General features: G+C 49.1%; 3 protein-coding genes across 3 annotated transcripts; 1 reads left to right on the top strand and 2 right to left on the bottom strand.

Moving 5' to 3' along the window:
- Positions 1 to 1,565: 1,565 nt before the first annotated feature.
- On the top strand, positions 1,566 to 10,077 carry HMBS (hydroxymethylbilane synthase). Its single transcript, XM_003796825.1, has 14 exons — positions 1,566 to 1,747; positions 4,949 to 5,002; positions 5,327 to 5,399; positions 5,765 to 5,814; positions 5,901 to 5,956; positions 6,324 to 6,401; positions 6,600 to 6,677; positions 6,798 to 6,873; positions 7,929 to 8,042; positions 8,627 to 8,665; positions 8,907 to 9,026; positions 9,276 to 9,329; positions 9,434 to 9,520; positions 9,636 to 10,077. The coding sequence occupies exons 1-14, from the start codon at positions 1,715 to 1,717 to the stop codon at positions 9,807 to 9,809; spliced, it is 1,086 nt and encodes a 361-aa protein (XP_003796873.1). The 5' UTR covers positions 1,566 to 1,714; the 3' UTR covers positions 9,810 to 10,077.
- A 293-nt stretch (positions 10,078 to 10,370) lies between these two features.
- On the bottom strand, positions 10,371 to 11,901 carry LOC100959565 (histone H2AX). The gene is made up of 2 exons (XM_003796830.3): positions 10,941 to 11,901; positions 10,371 to 10,748 (listed from the first exon to the last, which is right to left on the bottom strand). Exon 1 carries the CDS (start codon positions 11,830 to 11,832, stop codon positions 11,401 to 11,403), a length of 432 nt encoding a protein of 143 aa, XP_003796878.1. The 5' UTR covers positions 11,833 to 11,901; the 3' UTR covers positions 10,371 to 10,748; positions 10,941 to 11,400.
- A 659-nt stretch (positions 11,902 to 12,560) lies between these two features.
- Positions 12,561 to 18,465, bottom strand: DPAGT1 (dolichyl-phosphate N-acetylglucosaminephosphotransferase 1). Its single transcript, XM_003796829.2, has 9 exons — positions 17,915 to 18,465; positions 17,454 to 17,574; positions 17,076 to 17,289; positions 16,693 to 16,839; positions 14,435 to 14,519; positions 13,891 to 14,079; positions 13,476 to 13,563; positions 13,154 to 13,309; positions 12,561 to 13,076 (listed from the first exon to the last, which is right to left on the bottom strand). Exons 1-9 carry the CDS (start codon positions 18,073 to 18,075, stop codon positions 13,011 to 13,013), a joined length of 1,227 nt encoding a protein of 408 aa, XP_003796877.1. The 5' UTR covers positions 18,076 to 18,465; the 3' UTR covers positions 12,561 to 13,010.
- Between the last annotated feature and the right edge of the window lie 3,426 nt (positions 18,466 to 21,891).

The raw sequence follows: 21,891 nt of genomic DNA, 5'->3' as shown, positions 1-21,891 counted from the left end.
TCCTTTTTTAGTTGGCTGGGGGCAGGTTTGAAGCCACCAGCCTAGGTGTACAGTGGCAGCATACGGTGTATGTGGCTGGTACCCTACCTACTGAGCTATGGGCACTGCCCAAATTGAAAGTTGTTTTTTTGTTGTTTTTTTTTTGTAGAGACAGAGTCTCACTTTATCGCCCTCAGAAGAGTGCTGTGGCGTCACACAGCTCACAGCAACCTCCAACTCCTGGGCTAAGGCAATTCTCTTGCCTCAGCCTCCCAAGTAGCTTGGACTACAGGCACCCACCACAATGCCCAGCTATTTGTTGTTGGGTTTTTTTTGCAGTTTTTTTGGCCAGGGCTGGGTTTGAACCCGCCACCTTTGGCATATGGGGCCAGCACCCTACCCTTTTGAGCCACAGGTGCTGCCCCAGTCGGCTATTTTTTTTTTTTGCAGTTTGGCTGGGGTCAGGTTTGAACCCGCCACCCTTGGTATATATTGGGCTGGTGCCCTACCCACTGGCCACAGGTGCCGCCCCAAATTGAAAATTTTTATTGAAACATTTTTCCCTCTTTCAAATTGTCAGCAAAAGTTTATGTTGCTGGCTGTCCCTACATAATTTGGGTTAGAATACTGGAAGTAATATGGATATTGTGGTAGTACTTAGGTACTACTTAGGTGTGTTAGGTAGTACTGAAAAGAGGCAGTCTTGCAGCTTCTATGGTAGACTTTGGATCAGCTGACCTGAGTCTGAATCCTAGTTGTGCTGTTTGACTTAGAAGAACTCTTACCTTCAGTAAACCTCAGTTTCTTCATGTGTACATTAGGGATTATAACATCTTTATATAGGTATTAAATTAGGAAAGCCTAAAGAGCCAATTAGTGTCCAATTCTTTTTGCAGTGGTTAGTACATGAATGCTTAATTCATTGAATAATATTGGTGGGAAAAGCACTTTCCCTAATAAGTCTTTTCCCTGCTAGCATTAGTAACGTGGTAGTGGTGCTTCCACTCCACAGTTACTTGCCTTTAGGCATCATGTTCAATTTCTCTGAACCAGTTTTCGAATCATAGAAATGGTTCCTACTTCAAGGTTGCAGCAAAGCTAAATTCTAAGAGAGAGCAAAAGAGCCACATAAACTTATGCTGCAGGTAGGGAGATGAACCTGTAGAATTCTGCATGAAGAGCTTTCTGGAGTAGCTGCCTTATTTGAAGATGATCAATCAAGCTGAGTGACATGTTAGTTTGCTCAATGATCCCTTCTAACCTGGCATTTCGGGGTTAACATATACTTCTTTTCCTCTTGGGCATTGCCAACTTCAGCTTAACTGTCCCTTTCAGTGTGGGTAGCCATTAGGACAGTACAGCAGAAAGAGTTTACGTTGTGCATCTAGGAAGCACCACGGACTATTTGTAATTCCTGGCCCAGAAAGAGGTGGCAGGCCTGGATCTTAAACCAGGATGCCTGTGGGACAGAAAAGGAACCTACCCTCCGGATGAGCCCTGGGAAAGAGGTGCATTAGCAGGTCTGCTTGGTCCCAATCTTTCTAATTCCTGCCCAGAGGGAGGCACCTCCCCTCGGAGGGAGGGCTCCGGAAGTGACGCGCGCCTTTCGCGGTCTGGAGGCTCATAGGATCAGCTCTGGTTACACGTGTTCATTGGTACCTACCGGCCGGAGCTCTGGCTTCCCCCGGCCCTGGGAGACCTTAGTGACACCCCAGCCTACTTCCTAAGCGGAGCCATGTCTGGTAACAGCAGCGCGGCTGCAACGGCGGTGAGTCCTGAGCCGGTGACCAGCACGCTTCGGGCTTCTGGACGAGCTGTGCAGTGATTGGCCCCGGGTTGCCATCGTCCGTTGTCTATTGGTCGGAACGGCTATCAACAATTTTTTTCTTTTTGGTCTAAATATTTTTTAAAGGGCCAGTAGCTTGGTTGCCCTTAGGAAGGAAAGGAGAAATAAGTGAACGGTGGAAGCTGGGATAAGAGCAGAGGGATCGTCACTAAAGGAGCCTCCATCCCTGCGGATATCTGGGTGGGATTTCCGCCAGGGCTGGCAAGCACGGCTTTAGATTTAGTAACCCAACCTGGGAAAGTTCCTCTGTGTAGACGGGATCCTTGCACAAGAGACGTGGCTGCAGCCACATCGGGAAGCCTGTCCTACTTCTGCTAGAGATCCCAAGTCACTGAACTGCTCACAAACATCCTAGAAGAGCGCCTTCTCTTTTTCTGTTATAGTGGTCACCCAGCCACAGCCTATTAAAAGTCCCTAGCTGAGACACACTACGGAATCTCTACAGGGGGGAGGAGGAGGCTTCCTGTTCCTAGCCTGCCTGCTGAGCTCTGGGCTTGTGCACTGGCAAACTATAGAGCAGTGGAGGCCCCTTGCCAGACTGAGATAAGAAAGAGATAGCGCAGCTACTTATCTATCTCCCCTGTCTAGCATGCTGGTGAGGAACAGGATTCTTTTCATTTTCGGACACTCCAGAGCACTGGACTAGAAGTAGGAAGATCTGGATTCTTTTCAGTCTACAACATTCCGAAGTACTGGACTAGAAATAGGAAGTTGGATTCTAGCTCCAACTCTGCCCATTGTTTTTTTTTTTTTTTTGAGACAGAGCCTCAAGCTGTCACCCTGGGTAGAGTGCCATAGCATCACAGCTCACAACAACCTCCAACTCCTGGGCTCAAGCAAGTCTCCTGCCTTAGCCTCCCAAGTAGCTGGAATCACAGGCGCCTGCCACAATGCCTGGCTATTTTTTTGGTTGCAGCCGTCATTGTTGTTTGGCGGGCCTGGGCTGGATTTGAACCCACCACCTTAGGTGTATGTGGCTGGCACCTTAGCTACTTGAGCCACAGGCCCTGAGCCACTCTGCCCATTGTTAACTGTGTGATCCTGGACAAAGATTTCACCCCTTCAGAGCCAGCCTTTGCTTCTGTAGCATGGTCTCAGAGGTGCCTGCTCTGCCCACTTGATAGGATTGTTGTGAAGACAACAATATGCAAAAGCAGGAGCTCTAACATAGAGATGCTCAATAAATATTTATTTTTAAATGGAACAATCTGACTTGAGTACACTGTGCAGATTCAATGAATGTAGGGGATTGTTTGAACCTAGCAGTTCTAGAACCTTAGATTTCCTCGTATGGACCAGAATTTTGGTGGCCATATTTATAATAGTATTTCAAGCCACGCCTAATTTGCAAAGGGTCTCCCAGGGTTAATTTGTTGGAGGAGTGATCACATGGAGTAGATTAGAGTCTAAGAAGAGTAAGCTGTCACCTCCCCCAGCAACGGAGGCCCCATATGTCTGCCTGCAAAAGAGCCTCCATCAGATGAAGATCTAAGAGCAGGGAAGGTTGGCAGCATCTGTAGTGGCTGCTGTGTCTGATGGGAAAGAAATAGGACCTCTGTTTTAGACTGAAGAAAACTCAGTTCTAGGGCGGTGCCTGTGGCTCAGTAAGCAGGGCACCGGCCCCATATACCGAGGGTGGTGGGTTCAAACCCGGCCCCGGCCAACTGCAACAACAAAATAGCTGGGCATTGTGGCCAGCACCTGTATTTCCAGCTACTCAGGAGGCTGAGGCAAGAGAATCGCCTAAGCCCAAGAGCTGGAGGTTTGTGAGCTGTGACGCCACAGCACTCTACCGAGGGTGACAAGGTGAGACTCTGTCTCTTAAGAAAAAAAAAAAAAAGAAGGGTGGCACCTGTGGCTCAAAGGAGTAGGGCACCGGCCCCATATGCCGGAGGTGGCGGGTTCAAACTCAGTCCCTGGCAAAAACTGCAAAAAAAAAAAAAAAGAAAGAAAAGAAAACTCAGTTCTACCTACTTGGCACTGAATACCTTTGTCCCAGGCAACCTAGCAGGAGGAAGAGCTGTGTCCCTTTGACTTCCTGGCCTGGGCTCTGCCATCCCAATATCTCTTTGTTGGTAAAACCAGAGACAGCATTCTAGGTGAGGGGACATTAGGCATAGTCTTACAGAACATCTGAGGCAGAAGAGACTTGAATCTGAATATTTTTCTTTCTTTCTTTTTTTTTTTTAATATTTTTCATTTTATAGATGAACTAATAGGTCCATCATGATGGCATGATGTGCCCAAGGTCACCCAGCCAAGAGGGCGAGCAGGATTGAACATCAGATCTGTTTATTCCTGCCCTTCATCTATGTGTTCCAGCCAGATTCAGCAACCTTTACTATGGCATCTGGGTGGCACTAAAGTTTTCTCAAGTACCTCATCTGTTGTGGATAGTGGACCTGTCCTCCAGTGTGACTCAGCAAAAGTTTGCTGTGTGGCCCCAGTCCCCCTGCCCCTGCCAGCTACAGGCCTCACCCTTTCTGTGGCCAGACTGATATAGGCCTTATCTCTTTACCCACCTGGCTGTGTGCAGCACTCCCACTGAGAACTGCCTTGGCCAGAGTGGGCTTCAGGGCTCAGTATCCTAGTTACTGTAGCAGTAGCAAGAGTGGGTCCCACTATTGCTTCCCTCTGGTCTGCTTCTCTGGATTCCTGAGGAGGGTGGAAAGTCCTGAGGAAGGTAAAGAGGCCTCTCTTGGAATATTTTTCTCCTCAGAGGCTCAGCTGGCCAGAGGCCAGGGGGCAAGGTTCTTTTCTCCCAAGGCTGTGTGTGATTCTGGTTCTTGGAAAAGGTGTTAAGGACACTAGGCACTGACCCAGTGCAGTAGCTCACCCTTGTAATCTTAGCACTTTTAGAGGCCGAGCCAGGAGGATCCCTTGAGCTTAGGAGTTCAAGACCAGCCTGAGCAAGAGTGAGACTATGTCTCTATTAAAAATAGAAAAATCATCTGCTTGTATGGTGGGCACCAGGTACTCAGGAGGTTGAGGCAGGAGGATTGTTTTGAATCCAGGAGTTTGAGGTTGCTGTGAATGAGGCTGATGCCACTGCACGTTGTCTCAGAAAAGGAGAAAATAAACACAGGCACAGAGGGGACTGTGACCTGGGGACTTTTTCTACAGGAAGAAAACAACCCAAAGATGAGGGTGATTCGTGTGGGTACCCGCAAAAGCCAGGTAAGTGCAGGTACTGGGATCAAGGCCATTTGTCAGAAGAGTTTTGGTACTCACAGTACCACAAACTGGGGGGTCCTAAGGGTTAGTTCCCAGCATGGAGGAAATGAGGAAATGGGGTGTTAAGTTCCGTGGAGAATGGCAGATTACGCTCTATGGAGAGATCTTTCCCTAGGCTGGGAACATTTGATGTTGGAGTACAGAAGTCTCTCAGGCTCTTCAGATTCCCTAGTGGGAATTCCCTTCAGGATCTCCCTGACCTATGAGAGTCTGAGCTTGGGACAGTGGCCAGGAAAGGGCAAGACTAACCCAAATCTCTGCCCCCAGCTGGCTCGCATACAGACGGACAGTGTGGTAGCAACGCTGAAAGCCTTATACCCTGGCCTGCAGTTTGAAATCAGTGAGTTTTCTGGAAAGGAATGGAAGGCGGTGGGAAACCCAATACCCCTAGAGGGGAGAACACAGCATTTCTGGCTTTGCCTATAACCAGGCCTGTCCTGCTGCCTCTGGAAGTTCTCTTGGCTGCTCCTGGTTCTGAGGGCTCTTTTCTCCTCCGTGTACCTCTAGTTCTAACCATCTGGGGTAGCCTGGTATTTAAGGTCTTCTGCTTTGGGTCTTTTTATGATTGTGTTAGGTCTTCCTGCTAGACTGTGCATACCCAGAGGGCACGGACTGGGGCTTATGTATTTTAGCATAGTGCTGGGCTCAGTAGTGCCTTAATAAATGCTGACCAATGAGCACCTGACACATTCTCTCTCTCCTCAGTTGCTATGTCCACCACAGGGGACAAGATTCTTGATACTGCACTCTCTAAGGTAACAACATCTTCTCCCTAGTCCTTGTCCACCTTCATCTTTCCTTCCCCACGAAGATTCACCTAGGCTCTTTCCTACCCCGGCAGATTGGAGAGAAGAGCCTGTTTACCAAGGAGCTGGAACATGCCCTGGAGAGGAATGAGTAAGTGAACACAGGAGAGTATAGCAGCTTCCCAGCCTTGCCCTGGAACCCCGACGTATGCAAGACCTGATGTCAGCTAGGCTGCTGGGCTTAAACCCGTGGGTAGGCTCAGGGGGGCTTGTAAGTGGCTTTTTTCAGAATTTAGAAAAGGAGGGTGTCCTGGTTCTAAGCTGCCTGGACTGTAAGACTGGCTGGGGAAAAGGGGCAAAGGGGAGAGTGGGAGGAAAGCAGGTCTCAGGGGTCTTGGGAAGCCTGATCTCTGCATTGCCCTAGACTACCACTGAAATAGAGGTGGGGGTGGGTGGAGAAGGGGTCGCAGCCTGCTGTTTGCAAACTTTGTCCTTGCCTTCCTCTTCCGTCTCTCTAGAGTAGACCTTGTTGTCCACTCCCTGAAGGACCTGCCCACTGTGCTTCCTCCTGCCTTCACCATTGGCGCCATCTGCAAGTAAGGGAGCCTGGGCAGGGGTAGGCATCATATAAACCTTTGCTTTTTCCTTTGGGACTTTGCCCTCAACCTTGAGGGCTGTTTCCTCTGCCTGGAGGACTGTTGAGCCTGGCAGAAAACTCAGTTGGCTATGGAGAGAGAATGGAGGTGACCTGAACTGAAATCTCCCCCATTCTGTAAACTTACTTCCTCCTCTAGGCGGGAAAACCCTTGTGATGCTGTTGTCTTTCACCCAAAATTTGTTGGGAAGACCCTAGAAACCTTGCCAGAGAGGAGGTGAGTGAAGCCTGGATAGGTACCTTGTGTAGGGTGTGTGCAGAGGGTGGGGGGCATGTGGGCAGGAGGAGAGGAATGATGGCTGCCTAGTGTTGAATCTCATTTTAATCCTCTGGGCAGTGTGGTGGGAACCAGCTCCCTAAGGAGAGCGGCTCAGCTGCAGAGAAAGTTCCCACATCTGGAATTCAGAAGTATTGTATCCTTTCAGAAAAGGGAGCGGGCTGTAACCAAGGAGGAAGACAAGGTCTAGATGGCTCTGGGAGTCCTGCGAGTGGACAGGGCTTCCAGAGCAAGTGGTCCACAGGGTCAGTAGCCTGTCTGTCCTCCACCCACCCATTTATAATCCTTTAATGTTTTGTTTTGTTTTGTTTTGTTTTTGAGATGGAGTCTCAGTATGTCGCCCTCTGTCGAGTGCTGCTGTCACAGCTCAGGCTTAAGCGATTCTCTTGCCTCAGCCTCCTAAATAGCGGGGACTACAGGGGCCTGCCACAATATCTAGCTCTTTTTTGTTGTTGCAGTTGTCATCGTTTAGCTGGCCCAGGCTGGGTTCAAACCCACCAGCCTTGGTATATGTGGCTGGTGCTGTAACCACTGTCTTACGGGCGCCAAGCCCCTATAGTGTTTTCTTAGACCCAGGCAAATGCCTGGTACTGGGGATAGTGGTAAGCAAGGTGAACACTGTCCCTGCCTGTATGGAGTTTACATTTTACTTAGGGAGACAGAGAGATGACTGTGAATATTGAATGATACTGAATAGTGACTGCTCCTGGGGGGTAGAGAGTGCTTCCATTTTTATTTATAGGCTACTATATTGTTTTGATTTTTACAGTGAATATGTAGTACATTTCATAAAACTGATTTTAAAAATAGTATGTGGTGAGTGCTCCAATGAATGAAGAAGGAAATTCTCGGGAAGCTTCTAGCTGGAACATCTGAATATAGACTTGGGGGTCGGGGAAGGTTTCTCAGAGGTTTTATAGACTTGGACAAGTGATTTAACCCCTCAGCATCCTTTTTCTGTTCTTTGAAATGGGGATAATAGTAATACCCCCGCCCCCATGGAGTTGTGAGAATGAAATGAGTTGACAGATGGAAAGCACTTTTAGAAGTGTCTGGCATGTAGTAAGTATGACGTAAGTGTTAGCTATTATCATTAAGCTGAAAACTGGAAGATGAGTAGAATTCAGCCAAATAGAGAGGGAACAGCATGACACTCCAGATTGCCCAGTACTCCTTAGCATCTCTTCACAGCGGGGAAACCTGAACACCAGGCTTCGGAAGCTGGATGAGCTGCAGGAGTTCAGCGCCATCATCCTGGCAGTAGCTGGCCTGCAGCGCATGGGCTGGCAGAACCGTCTGGGGCAGGTAGGGGCTGCCCTTGCCCCTTCCCCAGTAAATTTGCATCTCCTTCCTGCCTGTATAGTTGATGCCTGATTTAAGATGGTTAGATTTAGGATTTTTCAACTTTATGATGAAGTGAAAGCGGTACTCATTCAGTAGAAACCATGCTTTGAGATTCTGTTTTTTCACTTTCAGTACAGTATTCAATAAATTACAAGAGATATTCAACCCTTTATTATAAAAGTAGGCTTTGTGTTAGATGATTTTACTGAACTGTAGGCTAATGTGTTCTTAGCACATTTAAGGTAGGCTAGGCTAAGCTGTGATGTTCACAGTAGGTTAGGTGCATTAAAAGCTTTTTCAACTTGTGATGTTTTCAGCTTAGGAAGGACTTATCAGAATGTTAACCCACTGTAAGTCTAGGGGCATCTGTATTCTCTTCTTGACCACCCCACCTCTAACACCACAAGCTGGGAAGATTGGAAATCAGAGGTCAGATTCCTATTTGTGCCTACCCTGGCTTTCTATTTGATAGGGAAGCCCCATCTCACTGCCAGGTCCTTTTAGGCATCACTATCTCCACCCTTCTGCCTGTTCTTCCTCCACAGATCTTGCATCCTGAGGAATGCATGTATGCTGTGGGCCAGGTATGCTTGACCAGAGTAGCCACATATTGATGTACCCCCTTCCCTTTGCTCTCAACCAAGAAGCTGGTTTCATGGCCTTCTATACCTGCTTCCCCCAGAATAACATTCTCAGCAAGGGGAAGGCCTTGGGATGCTACTGGTCCAAAAGGCCCTGGGGAACCAGTGGAAGGGTGGTTCCCATCCTGGCTCCATTGGTTGGAGAAAGATCAAGCCTGATGTCCTAGGCTGTTTTTTCCACTAGGGGGCCCTGGGTGTGGAAGTCCGAGCCAAAGACCAGGACATCTTGGATCTAGTGGGTGTATTGCATGATCCTGAGACTCTACTTCGCTGCATTGCTGAAAGGGCCTTCCTGAGGCACCTGGTAGGACCTGTTCTCCACCTGTGAAGGGCTGGGGACTTGGGAAGCTGGGAAAGGTAGTTGGGAGATTTCTCATCGGTGCTTTATATGTAGTGATAACTCATTCTTGTTGGATGTTGTATATGGAGAGAACCTAGGTCTAAGCCTGCAGCCATCTTTTCAGTTTTGTCCTGAGAGGTCTGTGTATCTCTGAGGGATATGGTCAGTGTGGTGTTAAGGACCCTTGAAGCCAACAGGAACTTCTCATTGCAGGAAGGAGGCTGCAGTGTGCCAGTAGCTGTGCATACAGATATAAAGGATGGGCAGGCAAGTAGGAAAATGGGCAGCAGGGCAGGGACTGTGGCATTTCTCCCTGTGCATCCCAGGTTTCTAAACAATTGATATGCTGAGGCCACTGTTTTCTTCTCCAGCTATACCTGACTGGAGGAGTCTGGAGTCTAGATGGCTCAGATAGCATGCAAGAAACTATGCAGGCTACCATCCATGTCCCTGCCCAGGTACCAAGACTGGAGGCCGGGGGGTGGGGGGGGTGGGAATGAGGGGTTCATAAATGAGAGCTGTAGTCTTCACTTTCATCCTCATTGAACCCCACCTCCTCCTTCTCCTGTACAGCATGTAGATGGCCCTGAGGATGATCCGCAGCTGGTAGGCATCACTGCCCGGAACATTCCACGAGGAGCCCAGTTGGCTGCTGAGAACCTGGGCATCAGCCTGGCTAGCTTGTTGCTGAGCAAAGGAGCCAAGAACATCCTGGATGTTGCACGGCAACTTAATGATGCCCACTAACTGGTCTATGAGTGCACAGATGCCTGGGTCACATATCCTGTGCCTTACATCTTGGCTCTCAAGTGCCCCATTCTCACTGCTAACTGGGGAGTGATTACTCCAGGAGAGTGAACTGCAGGGTCCAAGACTTCCAGGGACTTGCTTCATGTTGGGGCCTTAGTGACTGCCTTACCTCCTGAAAAAGTGGAGACTTCAACTCTTTCAGAGAAAGGCCAAACCACAGCCTTTGAATGTAACCAACTCTACTAATAAATTAGTCCTTAAGGTAGTTTTTGACTTTTTTATGGAAGGGAGACATAGGGGTGGGGTGGGGGGAGACCATTTTAAAGAGAGACCATAAAGACCAAAAACATTTTAATCTTTACGTCCAAAGTTCTCCTGGAACACCCCGTTTCTGCCTCAATAGTTTCATTTCAAACTGTCTCCCAGGAACACTAAGAAAGAGAACCATAATCTTAAAATGCTATGCCTATTCAAAACAGTCCCACTATCAACAAAACATACAAAGTCATCAGCTCTACAACCCTTGCAAAATGACAACACAAAGACGGTTCATTTTTTAAAAACAATCCTTTAATAAAATTAGTCCATCTAAAACTCCCCAATACCTAAGGTTCTAGTCTTGGATGAGTTAGCTGCAAAATTCCAGTTCAGAAGCCAACACAGGCTCAGTCCAGACAGGGATTAACCGACTTGTGCTGGTATCTAGGCGCTTGGATTGTTAAATTGCGTCGCTGGAAGGGCAATGGGGCGGAGTAGGTAGGCCCCACAGGCCTGGCTGCCAGTCTGTTTCAGGGAAAGCACAACTGCTGTCCACACGGCCAGCTGTTAAGCCGGCCTCCAGGTCTTTGCCCTCCCCAAACGTCTTCCTAGGAGGCAGTCCTCTGGAAGAAGGGCGTGCACGTACCAAGTGCCAGGTCCCGGCCACACCGCACAGGCCTATGAATGAAGATGGAGGGAGATCGGATGTGGAGGGTCTGGGGCTTGGCAGCAAAGGGGGCAGCAAACCAAAATAAGCAATCCGTGTCTTTCCCAAAGCCTGGAAATAACAGTCATGTCTGAAAAGTCCCGGGCTAAGCACCAAGCTGGAGAAGTAGCAGACGGCTGGGCTGCAGATGCTGAGGGACTCACCTTCAGGGTCGCCAGCCTCTCGGCCTCGGCTGCCCCTTCCGCGCAACCTCAGAGCAGAACGCCGAGTCTTCCAGAAGGCGCGGCGGCCTTTGCGGGGCCCATCAGCGAGTCGGAGGGCCGGGCGGCGGAGTCACGAGTGCCGAGGCGGCCAGGTGCTGCGCCCCGGCCGCCCCTGGGAAGGCGCCCGAGAGACCTGGAGCCCTTCCTCCGAGGAGATGGGACAGGCCCGAGCGCCACGGACCCGGCCGGAGGCCGACGCGGTGAGCCGTGCGGGCGCGGGGCGGGGGCGCTGAGGCGGGGGGCCGGGCGGCGGCGCGCAAAGGGAGGGAAGCCGGGCGGCACGGCCCGCCCGTCCGGCGGCCCGACGTGGCTCAGCTCTTTCCGTGAGGGCGGTGGTGGCCCTTAAAAGGGCCTTTGTGGTGGCATGGGGAGGACTGGGCGGCCGCGGCGCGGGTGCCCCTCAGTACTCCTGAGAGGCCTGGGTGGTCTTCTTGCCGCCGGCGGGCGTCTTCGGCCCCACGGTGGCGCTGGTCTTCTTGGGCAGCAGCACGGCCTGGATGTTGGGCAGGACACCTCCCTGGGCGATCGTCACGCCGCCCAGTAGCTTGTTGAGCTCCTCGTCGTTGCGGATGGCTAGCTGGAGATGGCGGGGGATGATCCGCGTCTTCTTGTTGTCGCGGGCCGCGTTGCCGGCCAGCTCCAGGATCTCGGCGGTGAGATATTCCAGCACCGCCGCCAAGTACACCGGCGCGCCGGCGCCGACTCGCTCGGCGTAGTGGCCCTTCCGCAGCAGCCGGTGCACGCGGCCCACCGGGAACTGGAGACCGGCGCGCGATGAGCGCGACTTGGCTTTAGCACGGGCCTTGCCGCCGGTTTTGCCGCGGCCCGACATATTGCGCGAGGTAGACCGGTGAAGAGCAACCCCTCACAGAGACTGGAAAACACAGACTCGCCGCAGTCTAACTGCCACCGCGCGCGCCGCGAGGCCTGCCTTATAAGCCCCCAGGCACACCTCCGCGGCCTCCTGATTGGCTCTTTTCTCTAAAACCCGCCTCCGGTTGGCTGCCGTTAACCCTTCAGTGTCGCACCTCGGCTGTGGGAGCGCGCCCGCCGATTGGTCGAATTTGAAAACCTTTCGCCCGGGGAAAAACGCGAGCAGAAGTAGCTGCACGCGAGCGGCCAACTACCCGCGGTGTGGCCAATCCTTGTAAAGCGCGCGAGATTTAAACGCTACAGCCGGCGAACAGAACCGGAAGATAAAAGGAATAGAGTCTGAAGCCACCTAGAGAGCCTCTGGGAAATCTGTGCTGGCCTAGGATTTTTAGAAGAAATGGGTCAATACTACAGCTATCTCTGCTTCCCTTTCTGGCAAAGGAAGAGTGGAAAAGAGGAGAAATGAGATCTCATGCCAGAGAACATGAGATATTATTATTAATATTATATTAATATTATTATTAATATTTATTCAACATGTTCTGTCTGACCTCAATTCTGTTAAATTCTTGCTAGAAGAGACGTGGTGGGGCACAGAGATAGGCATCCTCTTGGAGGAGGTACCCTCACCAACCCCCCAATCTATCCTAAAATGCCCATATAAGAAATATACCTACAGCACCATCAATAAGAAAAAGACAACACTTTATTGTCACAATTGGGAGCACCTGGCCCCCTAGTCTGCTCTTACTAATCAAAACCCTTAATTTATAGTCAAAAATCAAGTGACCTTGAAGCCTGTGTCCTTAGCTCCAGGTTCTATCCCAAGGCCCAGCATACTCCTTAAGAATCAGGACTATGAAATTTGAGTTGTGGATAACTACATAAAAGTTGCTGCATCCCACCTTGTGAGGCTCCAAAAAATGGGATGGAAAGGGAGAAAGCCATAGGCAAAGTTCAATCAGTAGTCATTAGAGGGCAAGAAAGGCCCAGAATGTCAATAATCAAGGGGGAAGGAAAATGCTGAGAACAAAATCTGGGGGCATATGAAGAGCAGGAAACGCCTGGGCCAGGAGACAGCCTTGGTGCAGACAGAGGAATCCTAGAGGCTGAGGTAAAGGTCAATGATCAGGAGACTCAGACATCATAGAAGAGTCGGACAAGCTGGTATCGAATGGAGAAGGTGATGACACTGCCCAAGATCTGCAAGGAAAAATGGAATGGAGTAAGAATCATGAAAAAAAGGAGACAAGGAGGTATAAACCCTATCCCCAACCTACCTGCAGCAGCAGCAGGAGTAATGTGAGGTTTTTCTCATGTATGGGTCCAAACACTTTAAGTAGCAAGTTGATGAGGGTCATGTTGTTACACTCAGTGAATTCACCATCCTCATTCTCACTCTGGCGTACTGTCACTAGCCTGAGGCTCTCTGCTACCTGGAGGGGCCAGAAGTGAAGAGAACTTCAGTTAATACCTATGCTTTAGGAATGGGGATATGCTTAATGTTTCCAAGAATCCCTCACATATGATGCAGGCCTAGGTTCCCCATTCCCCAAGTTCAAGATGGTAACCTAGGGCCTTACCTCCTTGTTACCCTGTTACCTTTAGAATAAAGGTGCCCAAAAAAGAGAGGCTCTTGGTCTTGAACTTGGAATAGCTCATCTCCAGTTTGCCTGTCTTGATATTGAGTCTGCGGGGGGGAAGATAGCTGTATGTGACTGGACCACTACTCCAAGAACTCTCCTCTCTGTGGTTAATTAACAGGAAGAGTACTGAAAATGGAGTCAACCTGAGATCTATTTCTGGCTCTGCTGCTTACTACTACTGTGTGGTCAGAATGGCTGTGAACATTAACTGAGATTATGTAAATAAATGTTCTTAGTAAGTTTAAAGGGCTATCCAGATGGAAACAGGCCTTCTTGGCCCTATTCCTTTTACACAGCAAATATAGGCTGGCTTTAGATATCCCAAGAGAAAAGGCTATGATGATGTCCCTTTCAAACCCCAAAGCAGCTACCTGGGCACACGGTGGCGAGGGCAGGGGATGATATGCAGGAGCTGAGGCAGTGAGTAGAGGAAGTTGAACACCTGGGGCATGAAGAAGAGTAGCATGGTCTTGCTGAAGTGTCCCAAGATGCCCACCACGGCAAAGGTCATGCCAGCAAAGTAACAGAAGGTATCTCCCACAAACACCCGTGATGGGTACCTGTGTGGGGGGAGAGCATCTGAGCTAGTGGCAAGAGGCCTTACCAGTCTTTTCTCTCACATCACACTCTAAGCATTTGCCTAGCTCTGATCCTAGTTCTGACTCAGAGGAGACTCCAGCTGCCCTAGTAACTATATAGGATCCAAGACCCTGAATTCATCTATTTTGGGGGGACCCCATAGCACTTAACCCCAACTACTGGTGGCTAGAGAGCCAGTTCAGAATATGACCAACTGAAGACCCAGGAAACACTTAACACAGGTATGCACAGGTTCAGCCTTTCCACCAGGAAGAGGGTTATGATCCAGACCATTGTTGCCATGTGTTCAGATAGTTTTGATGAGGGCCTACTTACCAGTTATGGTAGAGCAATCCCAAAGTAGTGAAAAAAAAGGGTATCATGAAGTACAGGGAAAAGACATGATCATCCCGATAATCACCTTTGGAAGCAGGGGAAAAAAAAAGAAGGCACGGTTAATACCCACACACCCACTTCCCCTGCAGATCTTGGTCTTAGTCTTTCTGTTTTTTTTCTTGAGACAGTGTCACTTTGTCACCCTCAGTAGAGTACTGTGGCATCACAGCTAGCAGCAACCTCAAATTCTTGGGCTCAAGCAATCCTCTTGCCTCAGCCTCCCAAGTAGCTGGGACTACAGGCACCCAGCACAATGCCTGGCTATTTTTAGAGACAAGGTCTCACTCTGGTTCAGGCTGGTTTTGAACTTGTGAGCTCAGATGATCCACCTGCCTCGGCCTCCCAGAGTGCTAGGATTACAGGCGTGAGTCACCGCACCTGGCCTCTTGGTCTTGGTCTTATTTTTGTCTGTCTCTAAGTTCTGTCCTCAGCTGTATTGTTTACCTCGCTCAAGTCACTTTTAAGAACTCAGTACTTCTTTTGTATCACAAAGTCTTCATGAAAGAAGTTTACTGTCTTAAATGTGGTTTAGACCATTCTGACCTAGGTTTGAATACCAGCTTTACTCCCTAGCTGTGTGATCTCGATCATGATGCATATAACTTCACTAAGCTGCAGTTTTCTCATTAGTAAGATAGGGTTGATGATAACACCTGCCACATAAAGCCACTGCAAGATTTAAATAAAATAATGTTCGAAAAGTGCTCAGCTTTAGTGAGCACTTGTTGATGTCCATTAACCAAAGACCACCAGAAACACATCTATAGTCAAAGTTAGGTTTACCAACTTGTGACAAGGGAGACTTCAGAAACAACACACCATGAGACTTTAGAAACAAAACACGCAGAATGTCTTAGGAAGGGGATATTAGGAAGGGCTCATTGTAGAATTTGTTTAGGGAGATTCTGGGGAGGGTGTATGGATGTAGAGTTTTGCTCTGGACTGGGTGCTATCAGAAAGTAGGGGACAGAGCACCTTAACTTTTATCTAAGTAGGGGTAGCTACTTAGGAGATGTTATTGGAAAGAAGCAGCAGCCCGTCATGTTAACTGGTCATTTTGTAGGTTGCCCAGTGTTCTTGTGGTTTTTGTCTGTGTTGACATGATTATGGAGAGAAGGGTTTTTTTTTTTTTTTTTTTTAAGAGACCAAGTCTTACTTTATTGCCCTTGGTAGAGTAGCCTGGCATCACAGCTCACAGCAACCTTAAACTCCTGGGCTCAAGTGATCCTCATGCCTCAGCCTCCCAAGTAGCTGGGACTACAGGTGCCTGCCACAATGCCTGGCTTTTTTTTTGGTTGCAATTTGGCCGGGGCCGGGTTTGAACCCACCACCCTTGGTATATGGGGCTGGCACCCTACTCACTGAGCCAGAGGTGCCGTCCAGGGTTTGGTTTTTGTCTTGCTTTATCATTGGTCACTCTATGTTGTCTAATGTTGGGGTTCTATGAAATTGCTATGTTCAGTATGAACAGATCATGGCCTACCTGTTAGTGCCAATCCAGCTATAAATGACACGTCTGCTTTTTTCTTTCTTTCTTTCTTTTGAGATGTGATTTTGGTCTGTCACCCAGCCTGAAGTACAGTGGCATGATTATAGCTCATTGCAGCCTCAAACTCCTGGGCTCAAGCAATCTTCCCACCTCAGCCTTCTGAATAACTAGGATTTAGGCGCCAAGTCACCACACCTGGCTTTGTGGACTGCTATTTTTATTTCTCACTTTTATTTTATTTTTTATTTTGTTTGAGACAGAGCCTCAAGCTATCACCCTGGGTAGAGTGCCATGCGTCATAGTTCACAGCAACTTCAAACTCCTGGGTTTAAGGGATTCTCTTGCCTCAGCCTCCTGAGTAGCTGGGACTACAGGTGCCCGCCATAACGCCTGGCTATTTTTTGGTTGTAGTTGACATTGTTTGGCAGGCCCAGGCTGGATTCGAACCAGCCAGCTCTGGTGTATGTGGCTGGCGCCTTAGCCGCTTGAGCTACAGGCGCCACCCATCTCACGTTTAATAAATCTTCATTGTTACTTGAAAGGTAAATATTTCCCTACATGTATAGAATATATATGTATAACAATATATAATTATTTTCTATAATTACTTACATATGGCTTTTCCCCCTGAATTTCCCGAAGTCATATATCAGGCAACTCCCTTAACACTCAGATTTCTCTCTCTCGCCCCACCCTCAATCCCACCTACCTTCCAGCTCCACCAGGTTGAAGACAATGATGGAAGCAGAAATGACTAGTGACTGGCCAGCCTCTAGGCCATTAATTCCTGCTAGAATATTGATGGCATTGGTACAGAACACGGCCAGCAGCCCCATGTAGACATAGTACAAGATTCCTGGGGGAAGACAAAGTAGGAAGAGAAGTTGTGCCACTTAGGGAAGGAGGATTTAAGAATTTGGGAAAGTGGTAAGGAGAGAGGACAGGATCAAGGACCACCAGAAGATACAGGGACAGAACAGGGACACTTGGAAGAGATGTGGAGCACCAGGAAGGGTACTATGTTGGATATCTTAGGGGTAAGGGAGCCTGGAAATAGGTGTCATGCAGGCCAGTAGTGGCAGGGCTACTTACCCAAGTCCAGATGCAAGCCAAGAATTGGACGGAAGGGCTTGGGTACCACAATGGTTGTATTGCCAAAGTTGGTGAAATAGACCATGAGAAGAGGTAGTGAGGCAGCTGTGGGCAGCAGCAGCTTATGGCGCCAGCGTAGGTTCAGTACATCATCCGCAAAGCCCAGGAAAATCATGCAGCAGATGGCAAGGAGGGCACCTATCAGGGCCACAAACTGGGGGAGGCTTGGGCAGGTCATAACTCGAGCCTCCCATTCCACCTTTCAAGAATTCCTGTCTTTTCAGATCATTCCTCAGCCCTTCCTCCCAAGCCCAAATAATCCCAACTCTCAGGTACCCACTAAGCCCCAGCCACAGGCAACCACCCCCACTCACTTACTTCATGGTGAGGGAATGCTTTACACTGCTCCTTCACAAAGCAGTTCAGGAAAGGGAAAGGAATGAAGCAGAAGAGGATGATAAGGAAAACAGCACCGCTGATCACTCCCTGGGACTCTGGGCTGTGGCCCAACAACGGGGGGGGGGGGGGTCGGAGAAAGGGGGCGTGGTCACTCACTAGCGTAGGTATTACAATAACCCAAAAGACTCATTCCCAGTTTTTACTATGGGGGCGGGGGGCGGAAGGAGGAGAGCACCACTGCTGGAGTCCCTGATACATTCAAAGGTCCTCCAACTATTTCTTCTCTAGTGCTAACCAGTTCTGCCCATCACCTCTCAAGAGTCCAGGGCTGCCTCGGTTAGATCTGGGTTTCCATGTGTTGTCAACCAACCCAGTCACCGCCCCTGTCCTGCCCACTCCTTCCCTTGTCTCCCACCCGGGACTCGCGTGCCTCTGCTCACATCTGCTGCCGGCTGGATTTGTTGAGGTCCTGACCACAGAGGCGCGCAGCGATGAAGTGGCTACGGAAGGCTGGGATGAGGGTTACTGTGGCCACAAAGCCCAGGAGAGAGCCGATCAAATTCACTAGCAGCGGTATAGGCAACTCCGGTAAGGCCCACATAGTAACCAGTCAGCGGTCCGGCTCCGCCGCCTCTTCAGCTAACGGGCAAGCTGGACAGCAATCTTCAGGTCTCCGCGATAAGGACTGGCCGCTCCCCACACCAGCCTAAGAAAAACTCAACAGCTCTAACTTGAGCCGCCCTCGGAACTTCCAAGAGCCTCTATGAAGCAACCCCAACTCTACCCTGATGCACCTGCCCAGCCACTGTTTCTGCCCGGATCTTTTTTCGCAGAGGAACTACTGCTGCGGAAGGCGGGGGTCGCCATTTTTAATATGGGCATAAGAGTGGGACAGAAGTGTTATTTTAAACTTCATGTTTTGTTCTAGAATAGAGTTATCACGAGAATATTTGGAAAGCAATTAGAGAAAGGGAAACAAGAGCAGGTATTTTTCTAATATATTAAAAAGGTACAACCCAGAGCGGACATACCCTTTGCCCAGTTCCAAGATGAGCGCCTCTTTGTACCACGTGTCGGGCACAGCTGCCACTAGGGTTCCACGTCGGTTTTAGCCCCGTCCGCCTCCGCAGGTCACATTTAAAGGGCCATTACCCGCGCTTAATCTGGGATGCAAGCGGAACTGGGAACCCAGCTTCTGGAAGCCAGGGGGAGGGCAAGAAGGGACGTGGGTGTGGAGCCGCACCTGCTTCTTGTAGGAAACGTGTTGCCAACGTACTTGGAGCCCAGGTAAACGCAACTCGGTTCCCGGAAACGCAGCTTCAATTTGGAAGGATGATGTCAATTCTAAAGCAGACTCTTGAAAAGCACCTTCCATTCTGTTTTCTTGTCCTTGATCCAGGTAATTTTTTCTCCACATTCCGCCCACCTTCTGTCTTCACGGTAGCAGTTCGTTGCTCGGCAACCGGCGTGGCTTTTGCTGAAGGGACTGGAGTGCCCTCAGGCCTTGGATTTAAATCGGGACTTCCACTTGGCCCTGGATCACTACATTGTGCCACGTTTCCAAAACAAGGAGATAGAGGCTGAGGCGTTGGACGCAACTAAGGAGGCAGGAGAACCAGACCCACACCTACCTGGCTTCCAGTGAGGCCGAGGAACTCCCACTCAGATTTTTTTCTCCAGGTCACCATGTATTTTGCTTGGTTCTGTTCGCCTCCAGTTAACAGTTCACCTCACCAACATCTTTATTCTCTTCCATTCCACTCTCCACCCTCCACCCCTGGTCACAGGCTCTCAGGCGGTATGATTTTCCATTCTTCAGAGAGGAAATCAGCACCAGAGAGTTACGGAGACCTGACTAGCTTGGCATTTTGTCCATTTTTCTGAACATGGCATGTTCCAGGAGTCAGAGTCAGGTTAACGCTTTATTTATTTACTTATTTATTTTTGGGCGTCTCACTTTATCGCTCTCGGTAGAGTGCCGTAGCATCTTAGCTCACAGCAACCTCATAGTCCTGGATTTAAGCGATTCCCTCGCCTCAGCCTCCCGAGTAGCTGGGACTACAGGCGCCCGCCAAGCCACAACGCCTGGCTATTTTTAGAGACGGGGTCTCGGGGTCTCGCTCTAGCTCAGTCTGGTCTCTAACTCATGAGCCAAGGGATTTCCCACCCCCCTCAACCCCCAGAGTGCCGGGATTATACGGGTGTGAGCCACTGCGTCGGCTTTTTTTTTTTTGAGACAGTCTTTCTCTGTTTCCCAGGCTAGAATGTTCTGACCTCAGCCTAGCTTACAGCAAACTCAAACTCCTGGGCTGAAGCAATCCTCCTGGCTTAGTTTGGGACTACAGGCACCTGCCACCACAACCGGCGATTTCTTTTCTGTTTTCAATAGAGATGGGGTCTTGCTTTGCTCAGCGAACTTGTGAGCTCTAGCCTCCCAGAGTGCTAGGATTACAGGCGTGAGGCACTGCCCAGCCAGATTGACACTTTTCAGGCCAAAGATAGTCTCTTTTTTCTCTCAAGACCAGGTGTGGCTGGGCACTGTAGCTGACACCTGTAATCCCCAGCACTTGGGAGGCCAAGGCCGGTGGATTGCCTGAATTCACTGGTTGGAGACCAGCCTAAGCCAGAGTGAGACAACACCCCACACCTCGTCTCTAAAAATAGATGGGCATTTTCACTTGCACCCAGCTATTTGGGAGGCTGATGCAAGAGAATTGCTTAAGCCCAGGAGTTTGAGATTGCTGTGAGCTATGATAGCACTGTACTCAAGGGTGACAAAGTGAGACTCCGTCTCAAAAAAAAAAAAAAAATACCAAGTGTGAAATGTCCTGTCTACTTGAAGATGGCTCTTATTAACAACAAACAACCCTGCAGATATGTACAAAATACTAAATACATATACATGCATGCATACATAATCTCTGTAATTTGACAGCAGTCTACCAAATTTTAGTACTTATTATCCCACTGGTATTGTTTTTTATGTGTGTGTGTTGTGTGTGCCCACGCATGCCTCTCTTAGACTGGAAATTCCCTGGAGACGAGTGTTTTCTGTTCCACAGCCTGTCCCCTGGGGCTAGGAACACACAGATATCGGTGTATAAAACAGTATGACACATAATGAGTTTGAGTCCAAAAGAGGTACTGAGGGCAAAAGGTGCAGATGGAGGGGGCAGAGTTAGTTCTGACCAGGGAAAGTGAGACAGTCTTGAGGAAGAGTAGTATCTCAAGAGATTTCAGTAGGTGGTAAGAGCAGAAGGACCTTTCAAATAGGGAGAGTGAGATGCCAGAAGCAGGTGGAAAGGAGGAGCTTGTGGGATCCCTATAGCGGCAGTCTTCAGTTATCAGGAACAAGCTGAGACTCTCTGGAGGTCTGGGAGAAGATCTGTATCTTTTTCCTTTTTTATTAGGAGGCCAATCCTAATAACTCTTCCTTCCCAGCTTGGCACTGGGAAGCTTTGTCTCTTTCTTCTCCAGAGATCATTTGCCCTCCCCACCACTACCCTCCTCCCCTCACGGGAGTAGGAGACATGATCAAAGACAGGACGCTAGGGAGTTGTCATCCACATACACATGTTGCCATCAGAAAATGGTTACTAGGATACTTGTCATATAACCTGAATATTTTGTTCCCATGATGGTAAATGCCCAGTTGATTATCAGACTAATCACAGAGAAAAACAAACACAAGACTGTTGGCCTTGAAATTTTGTACCTTTCCTGGTAAAAGTTCAAAGCATTTGCCTGAACACTGAAGCAGGCCCTAGAATTCACAAATCAGCTGTCAATGGCTCTGAGCTGAGATGCACAACTCCTCTCATTTAGCCAGGCCAATCTACTATTATGTTTGATCACCAGACAAAGCCTATCCCCAAAATGTTTCACACTGCGTAAAAAGACCATTGGACATCTCTGTATAGTGTGGGGCTATGACACTTATAGTGCCCTATCTGTGGCTCTGCCTAGGCAGCTGAGTCACCCTTTTTCCTTTTCTTCCAACCTCTCCCCTTTCAGTCTAGCAAAAGTTGTTAGCTAAAAGGAGCTCCCAGGATTTCACATCCCTTTGGAATGACATGAATGATTTTTCTTTTTCTTTTTTTGAGACAAAGTCTCACTATGTCACTCTCAGTAGAGTGCTGTGGTGTCTCAGCTCACAGCAACCTCCAACTCTTGGGTTTAAGCAATTCTCTTGCCTCAGCCTCCCAAGTAGCTGGACTACAGGTACCCGCCACATCGCCCGGCTATTTTTTTGTTGCAGTTGTCATTGTTTTTTAGCTGATCTGGGCTGGTTCAAACCCGCCACCCTCGGTGCATGTGGCTGGCTCCATAACACTGTATTACAGGCACCAAGCCAGACATGAATGATTTTTCAAAAGACGGAAACAATATAGAAATTATTATTATTTTTTTTGTAGAG

This window comes from Otolemur garnettii, unplaced genomic scaffold (genome assembly GCF_000181295.1).
Source record: "Otolemur garnettii isolate 467f Iridium unplaced genomic scaffold, OtoGar3 scaffold00108, whole genome shotgun sequence".
Taxonomy (NCBI): domain Eukaryota; kingdom Metazoa; phylum Chordata; class Mammalia; order Primates; family Galagidae; genus Otolemur; species Otolemur garnettii.
The sequence above is the reverse complement of the archived record's forward strand: the minus strand, read 5'-3'. Positions and strand labels throughout refer to the sequence as shown.